At 38.4% G+C, this 23,095-nt stretch overlaps 1 protein-coding gene across 1 annotated transcript in view; it reads right to left on the bottom strand.

The window, feature by feature from the left end:
• Positions 1 to 20,089, bottom strand: part of reck (reversion-inducing-cysteine-rich protein with kazal motifs) — a 93,250-nt gene extending 73,161 nt beyond the window's left edge. The window contains exon 1 of the mRNA XM_069698105.1: positions 19,953 to 20,089. Coding sequence (XP_069554206.1) covers positions 19,953 to 20,025 — 73 coding nt within the window. The 5' untranslated portion in view covers positions 20,026 to 20,089. The remainder of the gene's footprint in view (positions 1 to 19,952) is intronic.
• Between the last annotated feature and the right edge of the window lie 3,006 nt (positions 20,090 to 23,095).

Here is a 23,095-nt window from a genome sequence, read left to right as displayed (position 1 = left end):
ACAACCGCCATGCTTAAAACACAGGAAGCCCGGTAAACTACAGCTACAAACGAAGCCTTTTAAAAGAGCAGAGGAAGGTTTCAACTGGAGGCCTCTAATCCTGAGAAATGGGCCGACAACAAAACAGCAGGCTTTATTAAGCCGATACACATCAGATAAAATACAGCATGACTTCTATTCAACAAAGAGAAATATGAAACACTACAAAACAGTGTAATGCTATTTGAGGTGGCTACATGAGGGTGTTGGGGATTTTTCATGTAGTGTGAACGTCTGACTTCGGGCATAACAGGTTCCTGCAAATGTTTCACAATAAAGGCTTATAAAAGGCCAGAGGGCTTTTAGTTTGAAAAATACAGGAAGTGTTGTTTCTATTGACCCATAATGCAAAACTGACAACGCAAATGATAGCGGATCATAACAAGGTTTCAAGTGAATCAGTTTATACATTTTCAATGTAATTATGAGAAATTTGACTGCACCATTTGTTTTTATTGGCCCTCTTGAATAAAACACACTTTGGATCTTCAAATAGATCAAATATGTACATGAATTTCAACCAGATCAAGTAAAATTATTTATTTTGTGTATATAGCTTGTGTGTGTAAATATACATTGTTCTTTACTCAAATTTTTTTTTTTTTTTAAAAAAAATTGTCTTTTTATTCTATTCTATTCTTATTGTATGCATATTTGTAATTTTTTTTAATTTTTGTGTACTTATCTGTGATGACAAAATTCCCCCACTGCGGGATGAATAAAGTCTCATCTTATGTTATCTTAATGTGAAGCTGACATTCCCACAAACCCCCGTCACTTCCGGGTTTTCTGCTCGTTCCGGTTTCCTCTGGTGCGTGGAAATATCGCAGGAATTAAAAAATTGCAAGATCCTGCAAATATTGCGAAGATTGCTTGAATATGCGTTAATTAATGCGATAGCAAGACTGCGATTTCCTGGAGGGACTGAAAAGGGTTGTGCGTAGCTCCGCCCCCTCTAAGTATTCAGTTCATCTGGCAGTGTGGCTTAGCCAGTTGTGGCTCCTCTGCTCTACTGTTAGTGTGTAATATGTTGCAGTCCTTGCAACATGCGGTGTATCCCTCCATCTTTATTCTGTACTGTCACTTGGCCTCCCTGATAGATGACAGGTCATATCTCTCCTGTTTGCAGTATTCAGTGCTGCCTGAGATGAATGTGATGGAGCGAGCGTGTTGCATGGACAGTGTTTCCAGGGTTTTGGATTTGGATTATTCTTACAGTGTTTTGTAGGGACAATTTTCTTAATCCACGTGCCTGTTACCACAGAAGCATATTCATCAAAGTCCACACATCCCAGTTTGTACTCTCAAAGCAATCCTGGAGCAACAGTTCAGCTTCTTCACACCACATTTTCCCATGTGTTGATGGTACATGGGAAGGACATCCTGAAGATTGCAGTGGTTAAAATCATCGGCTACAATGAACACGGGGTGCAGTGTGCTGTCACTTGTTTGCTGATAATATCGTGGAGCAGCCCCTGCACCGTCATGGAGTTTAACCGTGGGGAAATGTAGACATCCAACATTAATACCGCGCGGAACTTCTTTGGCAAGTAAAAGGGTCTGCACTTCACCATGGATAGTTTTACGTCAGGTGAATTGTGTCTTTCAACAACCCGTAATTCGGTCCACCACTTGAGGTTCACATAGACACAGACATCGTTGCCTCTGATCTTTCCCAAAGCCAATGTACAGTCCCCGAAATGACCGCAGTCTGTTTGAAGCTTGATTGCTGGATCTGGTATACTGTCTGAAAGACAGGTGTTCAGTGAAGGAAATAATTATTTGATCCCTTGCCGATTTTGTAAGTTTGCCCACTGACAAAGAAATGAATGGTCTATAATTGTAATGGTAGGTTTATTTTAACAGAGAGACACAATATAAAATGTTTTTTTTTTAAATCCAGAAAATCACATCATATAAAAGTTATAAATTGATTTGGGTCCTTCACTGTATGTGAGAGTAAGAGCACAGTATTCTGTCATCTCATGCTGGGTTGCTGTCCTTGTTCTTAGTTTATCCAACTTGTTTTAGAGGGAACAAACATTGGCAAGCATTAGGCTAAGAAGCGGTGGTCATGTGGACTTTAGCATGGCATTTAGTCCACTTCTCTTGCCGCGTTTCTGGCCTTGAACACTGTCCGTTGGCTGCACTGTGCACCCAAGGCCGTGCTGCTGGGCCTTGCCAGCCTAAGTCAATGGGGTCCAGACAAAAAAAAAAAAAGTCACATTGGCTGGGTGTAAGCTTGTAGTGCACTTTATCAATGCCAGGAGTGTCTCTCCCTCTGATGCTAAATTAAATAGTTGAATGTCAGGAAAACAAAGCGCACACGCCTCACACCAGAGACCAGGATTTAACACGTCTTTCCCTAACTTTAGCCAAGTCCAATGCATGAACACAACCATAAATTGTTGCTGTAGACACAACAAGTGGATATTGTACTGCAAGACTGGATATTCTGATGGAAAATTATATGTTGTCAGAGAACAAATTACTAAATGTTCTTCTTACATTGAGAGAAAAGTTAATCCTGTATATTTTCTTCACTTGTTTTTTTTTGTTTGTTTTTTTTTTTATTGAATTTAATCTGAAAAGTAACTAACATCTACAGGTGGTAAAAATACCCGTAGTACAATAAAACATAATATTTAAGTATTGTGAAGCTGAAGTGCTAAAAAGTACAGGCATAAAATAGAATTACTCAAATAAAAGTACCTTCAAATTTGTACTTGAACAGGTAACTTGAGTCATGAACTGAGTTACATTTCAATGGAGTAGAAAACCCTGTGGGAAGAAAGCCCCGGCTTAAGTGAAGAGAAGTCACTTTTGTTCACGTCTTTCATAATTAAAGTCCCTACGTTTCTGTTTGGATGCTTTCATTATTTCATTACATTTTGCAATCAAAGCAACCTGACATGAATATGGCTATTACTTGTGTAGTCTGCAGCATCTGACTGCAAAAAAATAATAAAATAAAATACAATTAGATTTGCTGATTTTGTTCATTTGTCTGTGTAGATTTTGGCCTGAATGAACTGAGAAAGATATACTCTCTCTCTCTCTCTCTCTCTCTTCTCACACACACTCACACTCACACACACACACACACACACACACACACACACACACACACACACACACACACACACACACACACACACACACACACACACACACACATATGCACACAGAGCTTTTACAAACAATGGCAGGTGGTGACATAATAATGAGGGAGAGGGAAAGGGAGGATGGAGGCCATTCTGTCATGTCCCATATAAAGCCCCTGGCTGGCTGCTAATGGGCGCTGGCCCAATTCTGGCTCTGCATGCAAACAACAGGAACAAGAACTCGCCACTCAGCTACATTGTTACACTGAATGGCTGAAATGAAAGACAGTGTAGCAGAACCCCTTCATTCAGCCAAACACATTACAGTTTAATGCTCTGGTGTCACAAATATAGGTGTAGTGCAACAGAATGACACTTTTTTTTTCTCCAAGTGCAAAAGTTTTATTGTCACGGTTCTCTTAAACGGGTTGTAATTAATTTACAGTTTGTTTATTAATTGACTTTTTGATCAGCTACCGTTTGGACTATTGAACTTACTGTATTATGTGTTAAAACAAACTCTATACTTATGTTTCAAATCAAAGGCCCTCAGTTTTCAGCCTTTTACTGTGAAACATTTGCAAGAATGTGTTGACTAAAATCGGACAATCACACTGTAGGACATAAATAATTCAGAACAACATTACAAATAGCATGATTATATTGTTGACCATTATAAATTTAAGTTATTAATATATCTAGCTATGTTATTGACCATCTCTCATATAATGCAAGAAATCTAGCAAGATATATGCATGTATTCATAGTTGTCCTTGTCCTAGCTCGAGAACCGTTCACCTCATCTGTTTCAAATTCGGTGAGAGTATTACTGGGTCCCGAGGTTGTGCACTGGCAAGTTTGGTGCGGTAGAAGCCGCCATTATCCTCTTCTGTGCTGACTGCACTGGCTAGCGTCTGCTTGAAGCCACCTGCTCTTTTTGGGGTATTCCATTGTCTGTGGATGGTAACCAACTGCCTGCAATACTTTTACCATAAGCCAAATGAACATTAAAAACTACTGGTTGGGTGGGAGGGAGAGACAGGGGGCGAGCTAGAGCAAGGAAGAAAGTAAAACACTGGGCGACTGATCGCAAAAGGACAGAGCCTGAGTCAGTGTGCCTGTGGGTGGTAAGAACTACTGAGAGCAGATACATTTCAGAATGTTTATTAAAACTACTCCCTGCATCTGAGGCAGGAGGACAGAGGAGTGACTACAGACTGATAATGAACACATGTTTTTTCAAGTTCATGTCCACCAAAGCGTTTATTCCTGAGTACAAGCATATTAATGATTGCAAGCAGCTTGACGCGGTGCTGAGCAAACATTAGGTGTTTTTGGACCGGAGGAACTATTTCACCGTTTTAATGGTGGGAGAGTTTTCCCCCTTTTTTGTGTGTCCGCACCAGGGGAACTTAGAACCTTTTTTGTTCCTATAACTACGTTTTGGGGGGCTTTTTTAGATCCTACGTTGCAATAGGACTTGTTGTGAAACACACAGGAGCACAGACAACCGCCATGCTTAAAACACAGGAAGCCCGGTAAACTACAGCTACAAACGAAGCCTTTTAAAAGAGCAGAGGAAGGTTTCAACTGGAGGCCTCTAATCCTGAGAAATGGGCTGACAACAAAACGGCAGGCTTTATTAAGCCGATACACATCGGATAAAATACAGCATGACTTCTATTCAACAAAGAGAAATATGAAACACTACAAAGCAGTGTAATGCTATTTGAAGCTACATGAGGGTGTTGGGGATTTTTCAAGGAACGTGTGAACGTCTGACTTCGGGCACAGCAGGTTCCTGCAAATTTTTCACAATTAAAGGCCTTTTTATGGTGGGTTTCTTTCTTATAAAAGGCTTTAGGGCTTTTAGTTTGAAAAATACAGGAAGAGTTTCTATTGACCCGTAATGCGAAACTGACAACACAAATGATAGCGCATCATAACAAGGTTTCAAGTGAATCAGTTTATACATCTTAAATGTAATTAAGAAATTTGACTGCTCCATTTGTTTTTATTGGCCCTCTTGAATGAAAGACATTTTGGATCTTCAAACAGGTAAAATATTTAAATTGAATAAGTAAATTGAAAACTGTATTTCCTCATTTGGAGAAATTAGTGGCGAAGCTTGATCCGGTGCGCTCCGGCAGAAGTGTGTCATTTCACAGTTCCCACTGGTGGTGCGAATGCAAACAGCAAAAGGCCTTAAAACCTATTTAGAAACTCTCTCGGGGGTAGTTCCCCTCAAGAAAGTCCTTAGAACGGTTTGGTCTGAAAACACCTTTATTCTGCACTAAGCACTGAAGATTTGGTGTTTTCTTTTTCTGGTCAACAAGAGTTAAAAAATTGTAAACCTGCGGTTTTCACTGTCACCAGCCATCCAATCACAAGAAAGGAGGGCCGGAACAAATGCGGCTAACCCCCGACACTTGTTGCTGATTGGTCCGCCCTTCAGAGTGGCTGAGCAAATGCTTATATGAGCCTAGTTCCCGGCTGTTTTCACAGCGAAGATAACTGAAGCTGTGAGCGACAGTCGGCACGGCATGGCTACCTACAGCTGTCTGCTGAAGTCCAAAATTCCCCCTCCAGTTCTTCTAAAGAAAACTAAACAGTAACACCACAAGCCAGACAATCCTACTGCCAACAGGCTATTATGAATGGACACCTCACTAGTTGTATGTAAATGTGTCTCCACAGCGGTTACACAACCTTAGATACAAACCAAAACAGTGGCGCACACATTTGCGCACATGCCCGATGTGTCCGCTCATTACAGATTCACTGCAGCGCTTCAAAAAAATAGCACTACACCCCTGCTCAGAAAGAACTGTCTGGGCCGGTACTCATCAATGAGGACAGAAGTAAATGTTCTGTTCTCAAGACTTTGTGATGAAAGAAGTGCAACTGGCGGTAAACATTATCTCACTGTCTTCATTTAAAAGCAGAAGTAACTTTGTAGGATTTTGGTGATCGGACACGATAATGATGTGAGTAATTATGATACGATTATACCGATCATGGACACAACAAACCTCTGCCCAAACTGATTTCACTTTTTCAGATCCATCACTGATGCAGTGTGTAAGTGTTGGATGGAGACTTGAGTTGTGGGAAGGTGCAAATTATCTTATTGCTTCCTGTATGCTGCTGTAGCGAAAAAATTTCCCCTCTGGGATTAATAAAGTAACTACCTCACCGAACCTAACCTAACCTAACTTCTTCCTCCTACATATCATTATATCATTGTCTCCAACCCCACAAGGACACTTCTTCCACTCACCCACCAAGGAACATATAATACAGTCATGTCTGAAGGGAAAATACCCTGTGTCTGGATAAGAAATTAAAACAAAAGACTACCATCTGATTGATAAAGCCAGCAAAGTCACATTTACCATGTTTGAAATGGACTTTGAAACGTGACCTATCTACATCACACAGACATACATTGAGCCTACAGATAAGGGAAGCATCAGCATGAGGTCTGACATCTCTGCAGGAAAAACATATGGCCCAGCTGTGGGGGGGGTTACTCAAAACAATAGAGGGTATCTGTGTGTGTGTGTGTGTGTGTGTGTGTGTGTGTGTGTGTGTGTGTGTGTGTGTGTGTGTGTGTGTGTGTGTGTGTGTGTGTGTGTGTGTGTGTGTGTGTGTGTTGACAGAGTGTATTAGTAAGAAAACAAAGCTATGTGGTGTGTGTGTGTGGGGGAGGCATGGATGACTTGACCAGCCAAATGTGTATTTGTGTCTGAATGTCCCATTCTCAAAACACATTAGTAGAGGGTTTTTTTTCACCACATTGTGTGTATAGCCTTAAACCACAAACATTAGTCACACCCTGTACATGTATGCCTGAATCTGTGCCATGTCTGTGTGCTCATCAAAGGATGTGTTAGGAATCCAAACCAACATGGTATCCAAGCCACACACTGTCTCAAAGACAGATGAGAGCAACACATGAACAGAAAGAATCAATAATAATCAATGCGCATGAGATTACACATTAGCTCCAAATCGGAGTCCTACTAAAAGCTGATGGTGACATGACCTTGGCGTACATGTGGAGGAAAATATGGACAGTTGGTGGCCATCTTTATTCAAACTAGATGCAGGAGCATCATTCAATTGTGGGCTGAGAGAAATGTTTGCTCTATGAAGGAAAACATTGCTGTGGTTTCTGTCGAGTGGAAAATAATCACTGAAATTGGGAATGGAAAACATTCTGCGTTTGAAAACTTTACGCAATCTTTAGCAACGTCTGCAGACAATAAGTTCAGATTCAGACCTCACAGCTTAACCACCCTAGTGGTCCCAGCATTGGATATAAGGTGTGGATGGCATTACCTAAAATGTAAAAATAGGGATGCACGATAATATTGGCAAATTTTTGGAATTGGATTAAAAATCAAATGTCGGTATTGGCCTGAAAAGACCATCTGCCAATATGACACTTAAAAGCTCAATGCTTGACTACATGCTCAACACCGTGCCCCTCATATCAGGGTATGCAAGAATAGTTTTATGTGTTTCAGAGTTCATTTGGAACTCTGGACAGATGTAAAGTATATAAGCCAGCTGTAAGTCATTTTAAAGTCATTCACTCTAACCAGAGCTTCGGCTTGATTAACTTGATGAAATTAATTGGCAACAATTTTAATAACAGCTTATTAAATTAAGTAATTTGTGAAAGTGCTAATGAAAAACATTCTGGTACAAGCTATGACAGTAACCTCAACAGTTTAGGGGTTGTAGATTAAAAAAAAAAAAAAAAAGGCTTTGGAAATTTTAATTTTTTTTTATTTTTATTGTGTTTTCTAACAATTCACATATTGTTTGTCAATCAGATTAAATCAATCAGTTATTCAATAAAATAATTATCAGGCCTACTGAATTCTCCAATGATAGAGATTACTCCTGCTGCACATGAATGGTAAGTAACACTGAGATGTGCCCAGAGCAGGGGGAAGGTATAATCTTAACGAGTCATTTTTACAAATTTAATTGCTTAATCAAAAGCAATTACGCACTTTTTTGTGAGCACTGGTCCATGCACACAGGAATTTCTCTGTGGACATGACCAAAGGGTGCACATTAAATTTTGTGTCAAACTCTGGAAATTGGCAACAAAGACCCTTAAAATGCTTTAAGAAGTTATTGGCAATGAAGCAATGAGCCTGGAAAGGATTTTTTTTAAATATGACATTTGCATTTCCAATAGGCAGAACTCCACTGTCCAAAAATGAAAAAGGGAGATCAGGTCAGGCAACCAGGTGGGTTGTCTTTAGTATTAGCAGGGGGAGTCCCTTATGAATTTGTCCCAGAGGGTCAGACAAAAATTCAAATTCAAATCAAGTTTATTGTCATTTTACCAAACAACAAAAACATCCAGTGCAAGTGACCTGAACTGTGGCGCGATGGCACTTAAGCTCCAAAATGACAATGCATCTGCTCACAGTGCATTTGAAAACACAATCATCACTCTCCAACACCCCCTACTCACAGGATTTTGCGTCACTACTTCTTTCACAATTCTGTTCCACAATAATTTGTTGCAAACTTTGTTGTGCGTTCTGTGCGGAAGTTTCTGTTTCTGATTCACCCGTACCACTGCTCTCAAAAGTATGTATAACTCGGGTGCTGATTTTGATCAAGCAACAAAATTTGTAACAATACTCATTCAGTTTATACCTTCCTCCTGCTCCATGCAGGTCACAGTGCTGCACATTCTAATTAAAACGGTACAGCTTCTGTCCATTTTTTTAATTATTTTGTTGAATAGTACAAATGCTGGCAAGTAGACTTAGATCAGCCCACATCACATAAAACTAATAATAAAACAATTCAGTTCAGTTTATGGCAAGAAAGAAAAAGACCTTCATTTGAAACCACAGGCTTTTTAATATCTTCCTTTTTAGAGAGAAAATAATTCAGTGCTTTATAAGAATATAAGAAGAAATGCACATACTCTCCCACATAAACCTTATCTACTTCCTTATCACACATGGAAAGCATCCTGGGTGTGATCCTAACTGTTACGCAGAACTGTTTTTTGACAAATGCCTATTGCTAAACATTTTCAGATTTTACATATTCCAAATAATAAGCCTATTTACCAACATCTCCAAAACTCCAGAATCAGTTTACATTACTTTGTAACTTTGTCACACCATTAACAATTTAATAAAAAATGTCTGCTTAACAGCCGCTCTGACTTAATGCCTGATGGATTTCGAAAACTTAATACTGAGAACCTTATCATTAACATTCCACAACATATTTACAGCGCCATTTGCTGTTCCCAGACTTGTGAGTTCATCTACAAACAAAACGATACTGCTTCCTCCTCCTCTACAAAAACCGCACATTTTTACTCCACAATATCTTATTATTGATGAGGTCTTATACTGGTCTTATACTGACAGTGCAGCCAATTACACATGAAGACTGGCACAACGGCAGTGTTCCCCCTAGGCTGACAGCCTTGGCCGGAGCGGGATGGGTCGACACCTAACGAGTGTAGTTCATCTACTGGAGTAACGTTCACCTGTGTCCACTTTCTGCACTGCTGCATGCCTTTGTGAACAAGTCACAGCCCCACCCTCCATGAAACAGACACTCAGCGGAGCAGATAAACGGAGAAATTAGTGCAACACTCAGTGACTTAAAAATACATGCGCAACTCTCATAGTGAATTGAAATGAAATGGTTGAACAAGAAGTAAGTAAATGTATAATAATTACTGGACATAACTGCAGTTCTACAAGTATGTTTGTATCTTTTCATTTATTTCAGGAGGGGGCGACTGCCAATACAGTAGTGGAAACAGTGCACAGCATCTTCAGTCCTAAGAAGACAAGATTAATGGTTAAAAAAATAAAAAAAACTAGAGCAACACGCTATTGGTTGGTTGTTATTTTGTGAGTATGTCTAAGGCTTAAGGGGGCAATTGAGAGATTTAGTATTGCACAACATATATATATATATATGTATTGCAAAGTTGTTCATAGCTAATCTAGCTAGCAGTCCAACCCATAGCTGTCTGTATCCCTTGACAAGCACAGTTAGACAGCAGTGGTTGCAGTGATGCGCCTGGCTTTACAAAACTGATATTGGTAAAGTTAGGTAATTAAATATCAACCCCCCCCCCCCCACACACACACACACACACATACACACATCTTTGGCAAAAGCCTCTATGCTTGAGTGAATAATGCATGCAGATTCCTAAAAAGTGAAATTATTATATGTATCTAAATTGTGCAACTGTTAGGATTTATACCTGATTTTATAAAACTGAAAACTTAATTTCATCTCTATTTGTTTAGTCATGATGACTAACATTTTGTTTAACTTTGGCACTGTTGCAAAGAAAATTTGATTGATTTATTTTTTTATATTTGTGTAACAAGATGCTTCTGTGTTGATTTGTCTGTTCTTACAAAATAATATTACTGGGCTCTAGACAAACTCTGGTTGCATTGATGCACCTAAAATCGTTGCTGCTTTTTTAGACTGCAACCTGCATCCCTCCCAAACCAGCTCCTCCTCCGGACCTGCACCAGGGGCAGGACAGAGGAGTGACCATACACTGAAAGAAATGACTGATATCTGTTCTTCATTGTCTAAACTACACAAAGTATTTTAATGTCAGGAATATAAGTGAGATATTCTTGAGTTTATAGTGATTTCTCTGTCGCTGCTATAAAAACAATATTTTATCATATTTAAAATCTAAATGTTCTAAGAAGAACCCATAAAAAGTATTAATAAAAACCAGACAGATGACAGTGGAGTTTCGCGTAGTTACAATGCATTGTTGTTGTTTTTTAATAACTGCTGCCCCCTCAGTGCATAGGACTACACAGCCACATACACAGAGTAGAGAAGCCTTCTGTAAGCAACATCCCTCCCTGCTGCATTCCTTAGAGCCACAGCAGACTGTCTGGGGAAAAGTTTAATGAATGGAGTTCAAAGGTCACTTCCTGCACATTGATTAATTTGCATTTGCCATATGGAGCTGAGGAGAACTGAGGATGGAATTAGATTTAAGTTAGGGTTAGTTACTTAGTTGTGATGGTTAATGTTTGGGTAAGTGGCTAGAAAATGCATCATGTCAAGTAGTGTCTTCACAAAGATTCAACTGTAGATCGACAGTAAAAACGTGTGTGTGTGTGTGTGTGTGTGTGTGTGTGTGTGTGTGTGTGTGTGTGTGTGTGTGTGTGTGTGTGTGTGTGTGTGTGTGTGTGTGTGTGTGTGTGTGTGTGTGTGTGTGTGTGTCATTGTTATGTAAGAAGCAGAAGTGACCATTCCAGCCATATGCTGACCAGGTGTGTTACTATATCACATACAGTCATACACGAGTCTCATGTCCATGAAACCTCAGGAGTACCTGAATCCGATTAGAGTAGAAGCAGATGTCTCTCACACACACACACACACACACACACACACACACACACACACACACACACACACACACACACACACACACACACACACACACACACACACACACACACACACACACACACACACACACACACACCTCCAGATGGCGAAGTAAGTCCTGCCCCCTCATTTCATATTCAATTAGCAGAATCAAAGGAGAATGCAGACCTGATGCTGTATCCTGTGTGTGTAATGGGAAATGACATAATGAAGCACATATGGCCACATGGAGAGAGAAGAAGGGAGAGAGAATGGAGAGCGAGAGAGGAAAAATTGGGGACATGGCGAATAGAGCGCCTCATGGGAAAAGCAATGGGCCTCATTTACCAATATCTTCTGAAGATTTTTCTTAAATTTGTTCTTAAGAAATGTCCTAAGAAAAATTATACGTCAGATTCACAACGTGTTCTCAAACCCCGGATTTGTTCGCACCTGTGTTCTGATATTAAGATGTAGAACAGCTACATCAGTTCTGAAGAAGAAATTAAAAAAAAAAAACAAGATGTATGTGATTGGATTGCTCGTTGAGTGAACACTGTATCAGGAGAATGGTACAAAACAAACTATGTAAAAATAACCAGCAGCTCGCACACTGTACCCTCCTGTAGCTACAGTTCCTGCTCAAATGCACCAAGTCTGACCTCACATGGTCCTGGACATCCAGGAGCGAATGGCCCAAACACTGACAGACAAGCCTGGTTATAATCCCTGAATCACTTCAAAAAATTTATATGAAAAGTAAAAATACACTGATATGTCTTTGATTGGTTTATTCAAAACCACGGTGGTTCATAAAGTAATGAAAATAATTATTAAAATTGTGAATTATAAAAAAAATTCATTGTACAGGAAATACCCAAATATTATACTGGCGTTGAAATGAGGAAAACACATGAAACAATTAGCTGGCACATACATTTCATTTAAGAGTGCTCTTGAATGTGTATAGACACCTTCTTACCTAATAAAAAAAATTCCAAATACAAAAACATTGACAAACAAGAAATTTCTTCTTAAATGAATGAGGCCCAATGTTTCTACCACATTCATTCAGCTGTATAAACTAAAGTGCCCAGGTCGTCACCCACTTGAGGGGTGCTACGGAGGAGGAAGACATGTTTGTAATTAATATCAGAATCCTTAAATACTGCTAGAGGTCCATTGTGCACATTTCCTTTATAAGTTAACCTATGGCTTGTATTGCATAACACACACTTCTCAGATCATTACATGAATGAAACTTTATCATGCTCCATGTCAAAATCACATCCTGAATTTGACCGAAACCAGGTTAAGTGCAAGAATTAGCTGACTGATCCAAATTCAGTCATTTCATGAGTGTGAATATTGGGTGAATTTTTGTGCATTTTCAATAACTTGTGTTTTCTCTCTAATAAAGTAATGGAACAAAAAGGCAGATTGTGCAACTCCTGCAGCATACCAGAGGGTATTTCAGATAGTTGACACTTTCAAGAGAGATAAGAAACAAAAACAGAGAAAGAGATATGCAACTGTAGATATTGATCATCCATTATGCCACTAGACACACACATCCAGAGTTTATGTTTAAAGAAGGCAATTGGTGGGGGAAATTTTGGATTTCATATTCCAATAACAATTTTTTTTTTAACAAAGGTTGAATACTTCGTCCATACATTACTCACTCACTAACTTAAGCGAACGACACAAAAGCACATCCAATAAAGCCAAGTCAAATCAAAATCAAAAAATCAAAACATGACATTCTGAAGGGATATCACCCCAAACATTCCAGGTGCTTATTGATGCATATTTAAAAAGATAATTATTTACCACTCCAGAGCTTTCTCGGTGAATGTCAGCTGTCAAAAAACACCCAGATGTTGGAGAGCTAAAGAGAAAATCCCAAAGACATTTACAAGTACACAAATAAACAACAAAAAATCCACCCTTGGAACACAACAATTTGTTAGTGTCTCACTTCACAGGTTTGGGATTTTAGTTTCTTAAAAAAAAAATTGTTTAGTGGCCTTTAAGCGACACCATTTCACATAAGCCCTCCATGTTTGCAGGCTAAATGTCACCGTTTGACAGAAGATGCAAGTACGCAACCAAGAAAAATTGGTGGACAGACAGGAGTGAACACTGAGCAAAGATTACAGTTAAAAAGTTGAAATTTTTTACAGAGCGTGGTATTTATAATTTAAATAGAGCTGTAGTTCCTTGCACTCACAAAGTTCTTTGCACTTTGTTAAAATTGTGATTTTTTTTTTGTTTTTTTTTTCCTAGTTCCTATTAGCAAGTGGCAAGCAAATGGAGCTGATTTGTCTTTGAATATGGACTGTAAACCTCAGGAACATGATTCATTTTTCAGAGATCTAAATGAAAGAAATGCTGAGTGAATATTGAATTTAGTTACTAAAGCCACTGGAACGAAGGCTAGGCAGGAAATAACAATGTCTTTGCCTCTCTATCTGCTCCATTTTAAAATTGAAAAAGTAAAAAGATTAAGAATTTTCACTGACACTTGTTTTCACTGAAACCATTTGTTTCTCAACAACTACTCCAGGGGGACAACACAAACAAACAAAGTCCCTCCAGGAAATCGTGATCTTGCGATCGCAATAATTAACGAAAATTTTCGGGAGCATACAATTTTGCAACATTTCTGCTATTTTTCTGCAAAACAGATCCTCATCAGAAGCTTTAGTCAAAGTATTACTCCATAAAGTAGTCATTCCAAACCAAACTCGTTTTATTAATAAAAAATAACTCCTCATTTACAATCAGCAAGGCTCTGCTGCCTCCCCTTATCAGCAAAACAAACTGGAGAAACCGGAAAAAGAAGAAAAAAAACGGAAGTGACAGGCATTGTGGGAAATTGGGTCTTCTCGTTAAAATGAGGAGTACTGTACATTCAATTAGTTTTATAGACTTCAACTTGTAAGGGACTGCATTTTGTGTCTGTGCATACAGTAAGCCTATACTGAGTAAACAGCATCTAAAGCTCTTATTTTGACGGTAGCCTTTGTGTTTTAAAGTCATTGACCGTCTGTTCTGTAGTGCCACATCATTTTCAGGAGTTATAATTGTAATTAAAAAAAAAAAAATGTAAAGACACACCTTGCTCCCTCCGACAAAAGAGGACTGTGTTGAGCTACATGGAGGTCAGCTGACATTATATTGCTGTTTTTTATTCAAACGCATTAAAGTGTGGCAGCACAACTTTCCCTTTGGTTATATTTAGCATTGTCAATGTCATCGACATGCCGATCCCTTGAGCAGGATACACCATGGTATGCTGTTCATATTTCCACCAATAGGTTGCAACTAGGGGTCGACCGATGGTTTTTTTCAGGGCTGATACAATAGCAATTATTGGTAACCTATGGAGGGATAACTGATATTTGAAACCGACATACATTTGCAGTAAAAATTAAAATATTTTTGTCAAAATGTTAAATATCAATGAAGAAATCCTTTATTGAAACACCAGCAGAATGTTTTTGATACATGATTCTTAAATATGCTTTTCTGTAGCAGGTAAAATATAAGTTGTTCTGTAATCTTTACGTATATATATTTTTTGGAGGGGCTCCAGCCCCAACAAGCCCCCATGCTGGAGCCGACTATTCCATTAGCTTTCGTCCACGGTCTGTGTGATGCGTCTTTTTTTCTGCCATCTCCTCAGGTGAACACATGACAGCACCAAAAACAAAGTATATGTGCATGTTGTTAAAACAACAACAAACATGACATGAGACCTCCTATAACGTGTCGCTATGGTGTGAGACAAATTTTTATTATCAAAGTAAAAGCTGTATTGGCACAATTAAAAGCATGTCAATAGCAAAGGGCAATATAATGTCCACTGACCTTCATGTCCCTCAACACACAGCCCTATCCTGTTGGGTGTCCACAGAGAGAGCAAGGTGTGTGTCCAGGCTGTGGATCCAAGTCAAACCCACCAATAGAAACTTGTCTCCTCCATGACGTCCCGCCTATTATGTCCTACTCAACTTGCAACCAAAAGTTTTTGATTTGCAAACAAACATTTGTGACTCGCAACTAAAGAGGTCTGATTTGCAACCTAAAGAGTTTCTGACACGAGTAAAATTCTAAAATCTGAGACTCAAACCAACGTTACTTTAAGGGAGAATTTGTTTGCAACCTAAATAATATTATTTTCTCACTTTGTACATTTTTACTTACAAACTTGATTTTTTTAATTGAAGTACAAGAAATTTGCTCTCAAAATGTCTTCACTAACATCCGCAGCAAGCTGTTCTTAAGGAAGTTGCACACCAATACCACAAGCCAACTAATCATATTCCCAATCACGTTATTCTGAACAGGCATTTCACTTGCAGTTACTGAATACAGTTTACTTTTTTCTCCCGTTCTCTTTCTCATAAATCTTTCTCTCTTGTTTCTCACGAGTCATTAGGTGGCTGTTTATCAATTACACCGGTATACAATACAGAACATGAAGGCCCAACGAGATTTCAATAACTATAAGAGCTCCAGTGAAACCTCATGAAGCTAAAAAGATGTAGAAAACATGATTTTCACGGTTTGTTAAATGTCATTAGTGAGGAAGGTTACAACTTCCTCATCCCTCCATAAAGATATCTAGCATTTTTACCTGCCGCTATTTTTCACCTCTCTTGTAGAGCTTCATGAACATCATCGTTTATTTGCTAAGTGTGTTACCATTACACTTGGTTGAATTTTGCTTTTTATCCAAGTGCGAAAACTTGTTTGCGATATTATTTGTTTTAATTTTCAAATTTTCCACTCAGCAGAATTTATCAATTTAAAAAAACAGAACACAGGTGGATGGAAACAAACATAATATTATTATTTATTGCAACAAGTAACCGTATAAGTACAGTGGCTGGAACTAAACAGATAAAGAACCTGATTCTGCCGTGCTTACACTGCCTCTCCTTGACTGGAACAAGGGCACTCTCTTAAGGCTCACTAAATAAAATAAAAAGAACGTGAGTCGAGCTGTGTTCACACCATATTTACCAGCTGTGGTTTCAATTCCATATTGAACACTTTTCATTTTCAGTCTTTAATATGTCTTTGTCTGCATTTTAATCGCATACAGTGTCTGTTTGCACTGTTATTGTTGTCACACACTCAGCCAAGTTTCAATACAATTAAATAGTTAATTTAGTTTCCTGTAGGGAAATGCATTTCACTCCCTGTTTGTAATACAACCAGGGTGTTTGCTTTTTACACTGAACTGGTAGTTAAAATGGTACTAGCTAGTTTAGACATAAAAAGAATAATTGTGTGTGGTTCTGATGCTGCCTGTAGGCTACAGCCTTTTATGAGCAGAATCATTTCAATGCACATGATAGCTTTTCGCATCAGCTTGAAACCTTCTGGTACCAGCGTTAATCTCAGCAAATGGAAGCTGCGATAGCAGAATGTCGCTTTGTATTGTTATGATCCACATTTTGCGATTAAGAATAAATTACACAGTCCTTGGAGCGAAGCAGAGTTCCTGAATTTTGTAAACACAGTTTTGCTGACAGTAATGATATGAATGAGCTGCAACTCATTCAAGGAGCCGTAAATGTCAACCAGCTGTGTGTGAATGAAGCAGGGCAATGTTTGTTTGTGTCTTTACTCTTTCATAGAATAAGTAAAAAAAAATTGCCATCATATATGCAAAGTGACAAAAAAGGAAACGCTTAGAATATATTATTGTGACACCAAGAAGTACAGCGAAAATTTTGGAGGTCACCTTGTATCTACAACTAAATCTACACTCTGAAAGCCTTCCCGTCACTGTCTGTTTACCAACATTTAAGCCTCAACTATGACGAGACCACTGATGCTGCCTTTGATAGGAAAGCGCTTTGAACTAAGAGTCTCCAGGGAACACGGCCGGGTCAACAGTCTTAACCAAAGTGAGATTGTGGAAGTATAAAAGTCACAAATTTCTGAATAAAAAAGCTAATTATTCCCTCATATTAAAAAAAAATATTAAAAAAAAAACAGCTCTGATAACAATATAAATTATTATTTTTACATACATTGTATTCTATTTTGAAATTTTTTATTACATTAACATTGCTTTGCATTTAACCTTAAATACATGAATAAAACACTGTAACACTATATAATTAGACAGGGTGTATTTTTCCTTTTGTAATTTCAGTGGATGTGCTTCACTTTATCTTATTTTTTTGCCTAATGAAGCAATAGCACTGGACTGTTGGTTGGAAAAGCAATATATTTTATTGTCAATTCAACAATTGCTATCCCAAAAGATGACCATGAAATTCAACTCTATATGCTGCACTTTCATCTTGTGTTCGCTATAACTATAATTAGGTTTGCGGGACTGGCTCATGTCTGCTCACAGTGGTCATAGAAAGAAAATGACTGCTGTTCACTTCCCTCCCTTCTCCTCCTCTTCCCCTTTAGCTTTGTAGAGTCAAATTGGTTCCAGATGCATTCTTTCACACGTAGCCTCCATAACCAAATCTCAACATGAAAGAAACAAAGGAGAGTTTTGCAAAACTTGACAGGGGACAAAAATGTATGGAATCTCTACACACGGTGGAGGAAGTAAGTTAGAGAAGAAGCCAACTCTGTATCTGACCACCATTACTGTGAAAAAGCTTCTGGTAGACAATGTGCACCCCAAACGAGATCTAAGACTTGTGGTTCTTTCATGTTACAGACAGATGTGTCGGGAGAAAAAATGTACAACGTGATATTTAGCCACAGCAATTCCACATCCTGCACCCATGTGTACAGAACATCAAAGACCAGCATGTTAGACCCATTTATAACCCTGCCCATGGAGCCCCAGACACAGCACACAATAAGGGAAGCTAGAATACACCCTGGACCAAATGATATTGGAGAGTGACAGCAAGTAAAAGCCTCTTGAGAAGACCCTGGGCCAAAAGGCAAAACAATTGAACAACAAAGTACAAAATGTCAGTTTCATGTTGACTCAGTCAACAAGTAACAGCAAATTCAAGGCCAGTTGTCCTACAGCATCAACACGTGTTTGACCTTCTGTTTGAACAAGTCCCATAGAATTAATTAGCACCCTGAAGAGCTAATACACTATTCATGAATTTACATTTTGCTTACATGGGTTTCTTTCCGTGACCATGCAAAACAGAAGGCAGGTTTTTTTTCTAGTTCCCAGTCTTTCACACCCCAGGAAAGCTGGTAAAGAAGCATGACTTGAGACAAATGTACAAGCCATAGCCGACAGGTGACACGACATAGGGCCATATACAATCCATATTTTAGTGCATGGTTTCAATTAAAATAGCGGTCCTTAAAAATGTGAGTCCTGGACAAATACCTATATGGGAATCTATCCAGAAAACCTTTGAAGTATTTTATAAAACTAAAGTTTTGATGGTAGTCGTGGGTGCCAAATTAAAGAATAGATTGTGCTGATCAATAAACAAACCTAAAGAACTATTCTTAGAAATAATGTGCATTTTGCCAAGAGGCTAATAGAGTTGCATTGTTAATGGCCTTCGATTGACATCGCAGCAACGGTCCCTTTAGCGGAATACTTGTTCAGCTGTGTTTCCTTCTTATGCCGGCTATTTCTCAGGCAAAGAACCCAACAAACCTACTTTAACCATTATTATTACAGGAGCCACATATTCGTGCAATACTACCAAAGGAAAATGTTTCTGAGAAATTTGCCATTTTTTTCTTAAAATTTCGAAGTTTTTTTTTTGTTTGCCTTGAAAACGCTCGTCGAGTCCAAGGACCGAATAAAGCCTCATGTTGACGTTCATAAATAGGGTCGAGTACAGGTTGTTTACTGCCGCTTTCATCTCTGGGAAAGTTACACGCTTTGTGAATTACGGAGATACACTTTTCGATTCGGCTCGAAGCAAAATCACCAAACATGGTTCAATCCCAACTTTCCCAACAGTTGTTTTTAACCGTTACGCCTCAATATTTTCCACCCAGACACTGCGTGGTGGGCGGTAGCTAGCAATGTTAACTTTAGATCTAATTGGAAAAAAACAGCTGGTTCTTGGACTAGTTAGTCACCCGAATTTACCCGAGGGCGTGTATGAGTCCACATATCGTTTGATAAACGGTCTGTGCGGTCTGTTAAGTTCACTAATACGCAAGGCAATATTAAATTGTTCGTTTTTTTGGATGAAGTGTGGCGTGGCGTCCACAATACATAGGAGCGAAATCGATGGGGCCAGCTGTTATTACATAAACACCGTAGTCCTGACATTAAAAGAAAGATAGCTTTAAGCTTGAGCTATATCCTCTGCAGCCCTTTTTCAGCTAAGCAAGCAGGCTCAGTAAACATTACACATAAAACAGTTGTAGAGTTCAAACTCAGACAGACAGACTTACCCTGAGCTTGCAGCGGCTGGTAGTAAAAGTTTACGGCGAGGAGGGAACTAATTATCTGGAAACACACGCGCATCTTATTGAAATCCTAAAGAGCATCGTGGACAAGAAGACATAGAAAACACTGGTGTTGTATCATGCTGCTCCACGGATCCCTGATAACTCGCTCTGTCTCTCGCTGAGTTCACAGGACGCAGATTTGCGTACGAACTGCAGAGGGCATGCGCAGAACACAGCCCGACCCCGGTCATCGGCGACTGAAGCAGATATTCGAAGTATGCAAGTACCGACCAGCTTTTTACCACAATCACTATTCCTCAACAACCTCTGGCAGAATATCACAAACACTGAAGTCATAAATGCTGACATCTCCATAGGACAGAGGTAACCACATACAGTAAAAAAAATTATGTTTTCAGGTGTGATTCATTTAGGTTTTTTTTTTTTTTTTTTTTTTTTTAATGCCTTGTCATTTGTAATCATAATTCAAAATACTCATCTGGGGTTCCATAAAACTCCGAATAATGATATTCTATATGCACAAACAGCAGAATCTTAAAAGCACATCAAATATAGAACATATTAAATAGACAAAAGTTAGTGCTCACCTTCCCATTAAAAAACACAAAACATGCTAAAAAGCTTGGTGTCGTCATGGAATCAAATCCAAACAATTACAAAATCAACCATAGTAGGCTATATAAGAATTTAACTACTTCTGTCATAGACTAATGTAATGTTGTCTTTACTGGTCTGACTTCAGACCGATGCAAAATCCTGCAGCTACAATCTAAGAAAGCAGGTCTGATCTGTCCAGTTACCACGTTCTTACATTTTAAGAGTTTACTTCATAATTCCATGCTTGCTTTATAAAGCAAAAAATGGTTAATAGGGTCAAAATAGATTTGTGATCTGCTGCCGTTGGTCTGGGACGGGACTGCTTAGGTCCCCAGAGTAAAATCTGAAGCTGGAGAAACAGCATTCATTATTTCTGCTCCACTTACAGTATCAGCAACAAACTCCTGCAAACTTGAGGTCTGTTCCAAACCCTTATAGCACTTTTAAATCAGGGCTGAAGACTTTTCTGATCACTGCTGCCTTTAATTAAACTAAATTTGAAACAATCTATTCATATATTGCACTGCAGTGCTGTTTTTATTCACTTATTATAGTCTTGTGTTTCTTGTGTATCTTATTTTAATGCCTTTGTTGTTGTATGTGAAGCATACTGTATTGTTGGGGAAAGTTGCAGTACAAATACACTTGTCTAAAATGTGACTTTACACTTTGTTTGTAACAGCTATTTGAAAGAAACATAATGAAATGACTTAGGTCCTGGGAATGTTTCTACATTTCCAGGACCTAAGTCATTTCATTAGGAAACGAAGGACACATCAGCAAGTTGCAAAATTTAAATATCAATATCTTCAAAGCATTCTCTGAGGAGACACTTGTTTTCATGTCCACTCTGTCCACTATTAATGTTTTTATGGTTTTGTTTCGACAACTGGGTTTATTCAGCAAAAAAGCTCAGAGAAAAAGCTGAGCAGAGATAATAAGCATGTAAGCAGGCATGTGAGAAGTGCTTGCAAACCCCCTGCTGAGGAAGTCCATTATAAGACACAAAGACACCTACCGGCGTGTCTAGAAACCCAAGGAAAAAAAAATACATTTCTAGTAGAGTTCAGGGTTTCAATGCACTGATGTAGTAATCTTGGACAGTGCAGAGTTTCGCTAAACTGTAAAATATCCTGCCTCCGTATCATCATAAGTGTTCGATAATCACATTTTGGTCAATGTTCTTTTCAAGTTATAATGCCTGTATTGGTATGGGGCCCAAAAATCGAGTGTCTTTTGTGCTCTAACTGTGATACTTCATGTTGTCATGTTGCACTGCTAAACTGTACTTTCCCTAAAGATTTACAACTAAATCAGCATGTTAAAAGTCACTAAAAACACAACTCCTGCGCTTGTTATCATAAAATCATATAATTCTATGTAAATTTCAGCTTTTAAAATATCAGATGATCACTGCTAGTAGTCCCTGGATAAAAAGCATCTTTAATCATTCAATGTAACTGAAGATTTAGTATTTTCTGACGTTTTATATTTGTTAAATGCAAACTTTAAAACTAGTTTTACCATCTTTAAATCTGTAGGCTTACATTTAAGCAGTCTGTCTGTAATTTATATATTCTGATGAGTATGAGCACCAGCATTGTGTCAGATGTAGGGTTAAATTAATGTGATATTCTTATGCAGTTACTAAAGTATAACATGTAATTTCAATTTGCCTTTGAAAACATTACAGATGGTGCAAAAATTACCAGAAGAAAACTAGCAAGGTCAAAGCCAGGATTGAGCTTGGGAGTTAATACCCTTCTATGGTGTAAAACAAATAAAATCAGTAAGTAAAATTATTCAGTAAGTATTAACTATGTAGTTATCTTTACCTTTAAATACACAACATGAAGGCTTAAAGCTTCTTTACATTGCCACAGATAACACTTTAGTGGAGAAATATTGATTACTTTGAAACACTCAGAAGGACAACGTAATCAAAATGTGCACCCTTAAGTTACAAAAGCCGATCAAAAGTTTGGAGTAAATATTTAGTCAGAGTCTTAGACTTGCTTGGTCATGTTTTAATCAAATTCATTAATACAATAATCTACTCAAATATAATTTGTATTTAGAAATGTATGACTGTAAGCTTAACTTTTTATTTAACACGGATGCAGTTTGATATATTGTGGATAGAGAACAGTCAGATATCATGTTGGCACGAATTTAAATACCCAGTGCTAGTCCAAACACTTTTGCTGCACCATAGGCAAATTTAAGTATATCAAGTCTAAACATACTGGAATTGACCAGTAAAGTAACCACGTTGTTAGGGGTCCAAACACCAATAATGGCGAAACCATATTGTTTTTGTTGTGACACAAGTTCAAATCTAGATTTTCCTATGACAGAAGAGGAAAATGTCAAAGGGTGGTGAGAAAAGATGTTCACTTTATTTCTACACACAACGAATAATGTCACCGTGTAACAATCGACTGGTTAAAATCCTACTGGAAGATGCTCTTGGCCTTTTTCACTGTCTTTTGGTGAAGTTGGAGTGTTTGGACCCCTTTATAATTGCT

The sequence above is a fragment of the Brachyistius frenatus genome, unplaced genomic scaffold (genome assembly GCF_029030835.1).
Source record: "Brachyistius frenatus isolate BFR_SWC_R1_liver_20210118 unplaced genomic scaffold, ASM2903083v1 Contig_25, whole genome shotgun sequence".
Lineage (NCBI taxonomy): Eukaryota > Metazoa > Chordata > Actinopteri > Embiotocidae > Brachyistius > Brachyistius frenatus.
The sequence above is the reverse complement of the archived record's forward strand: the minus strand, read 5'-3'. Positions and strand labels throughout refer to the sequence as shown.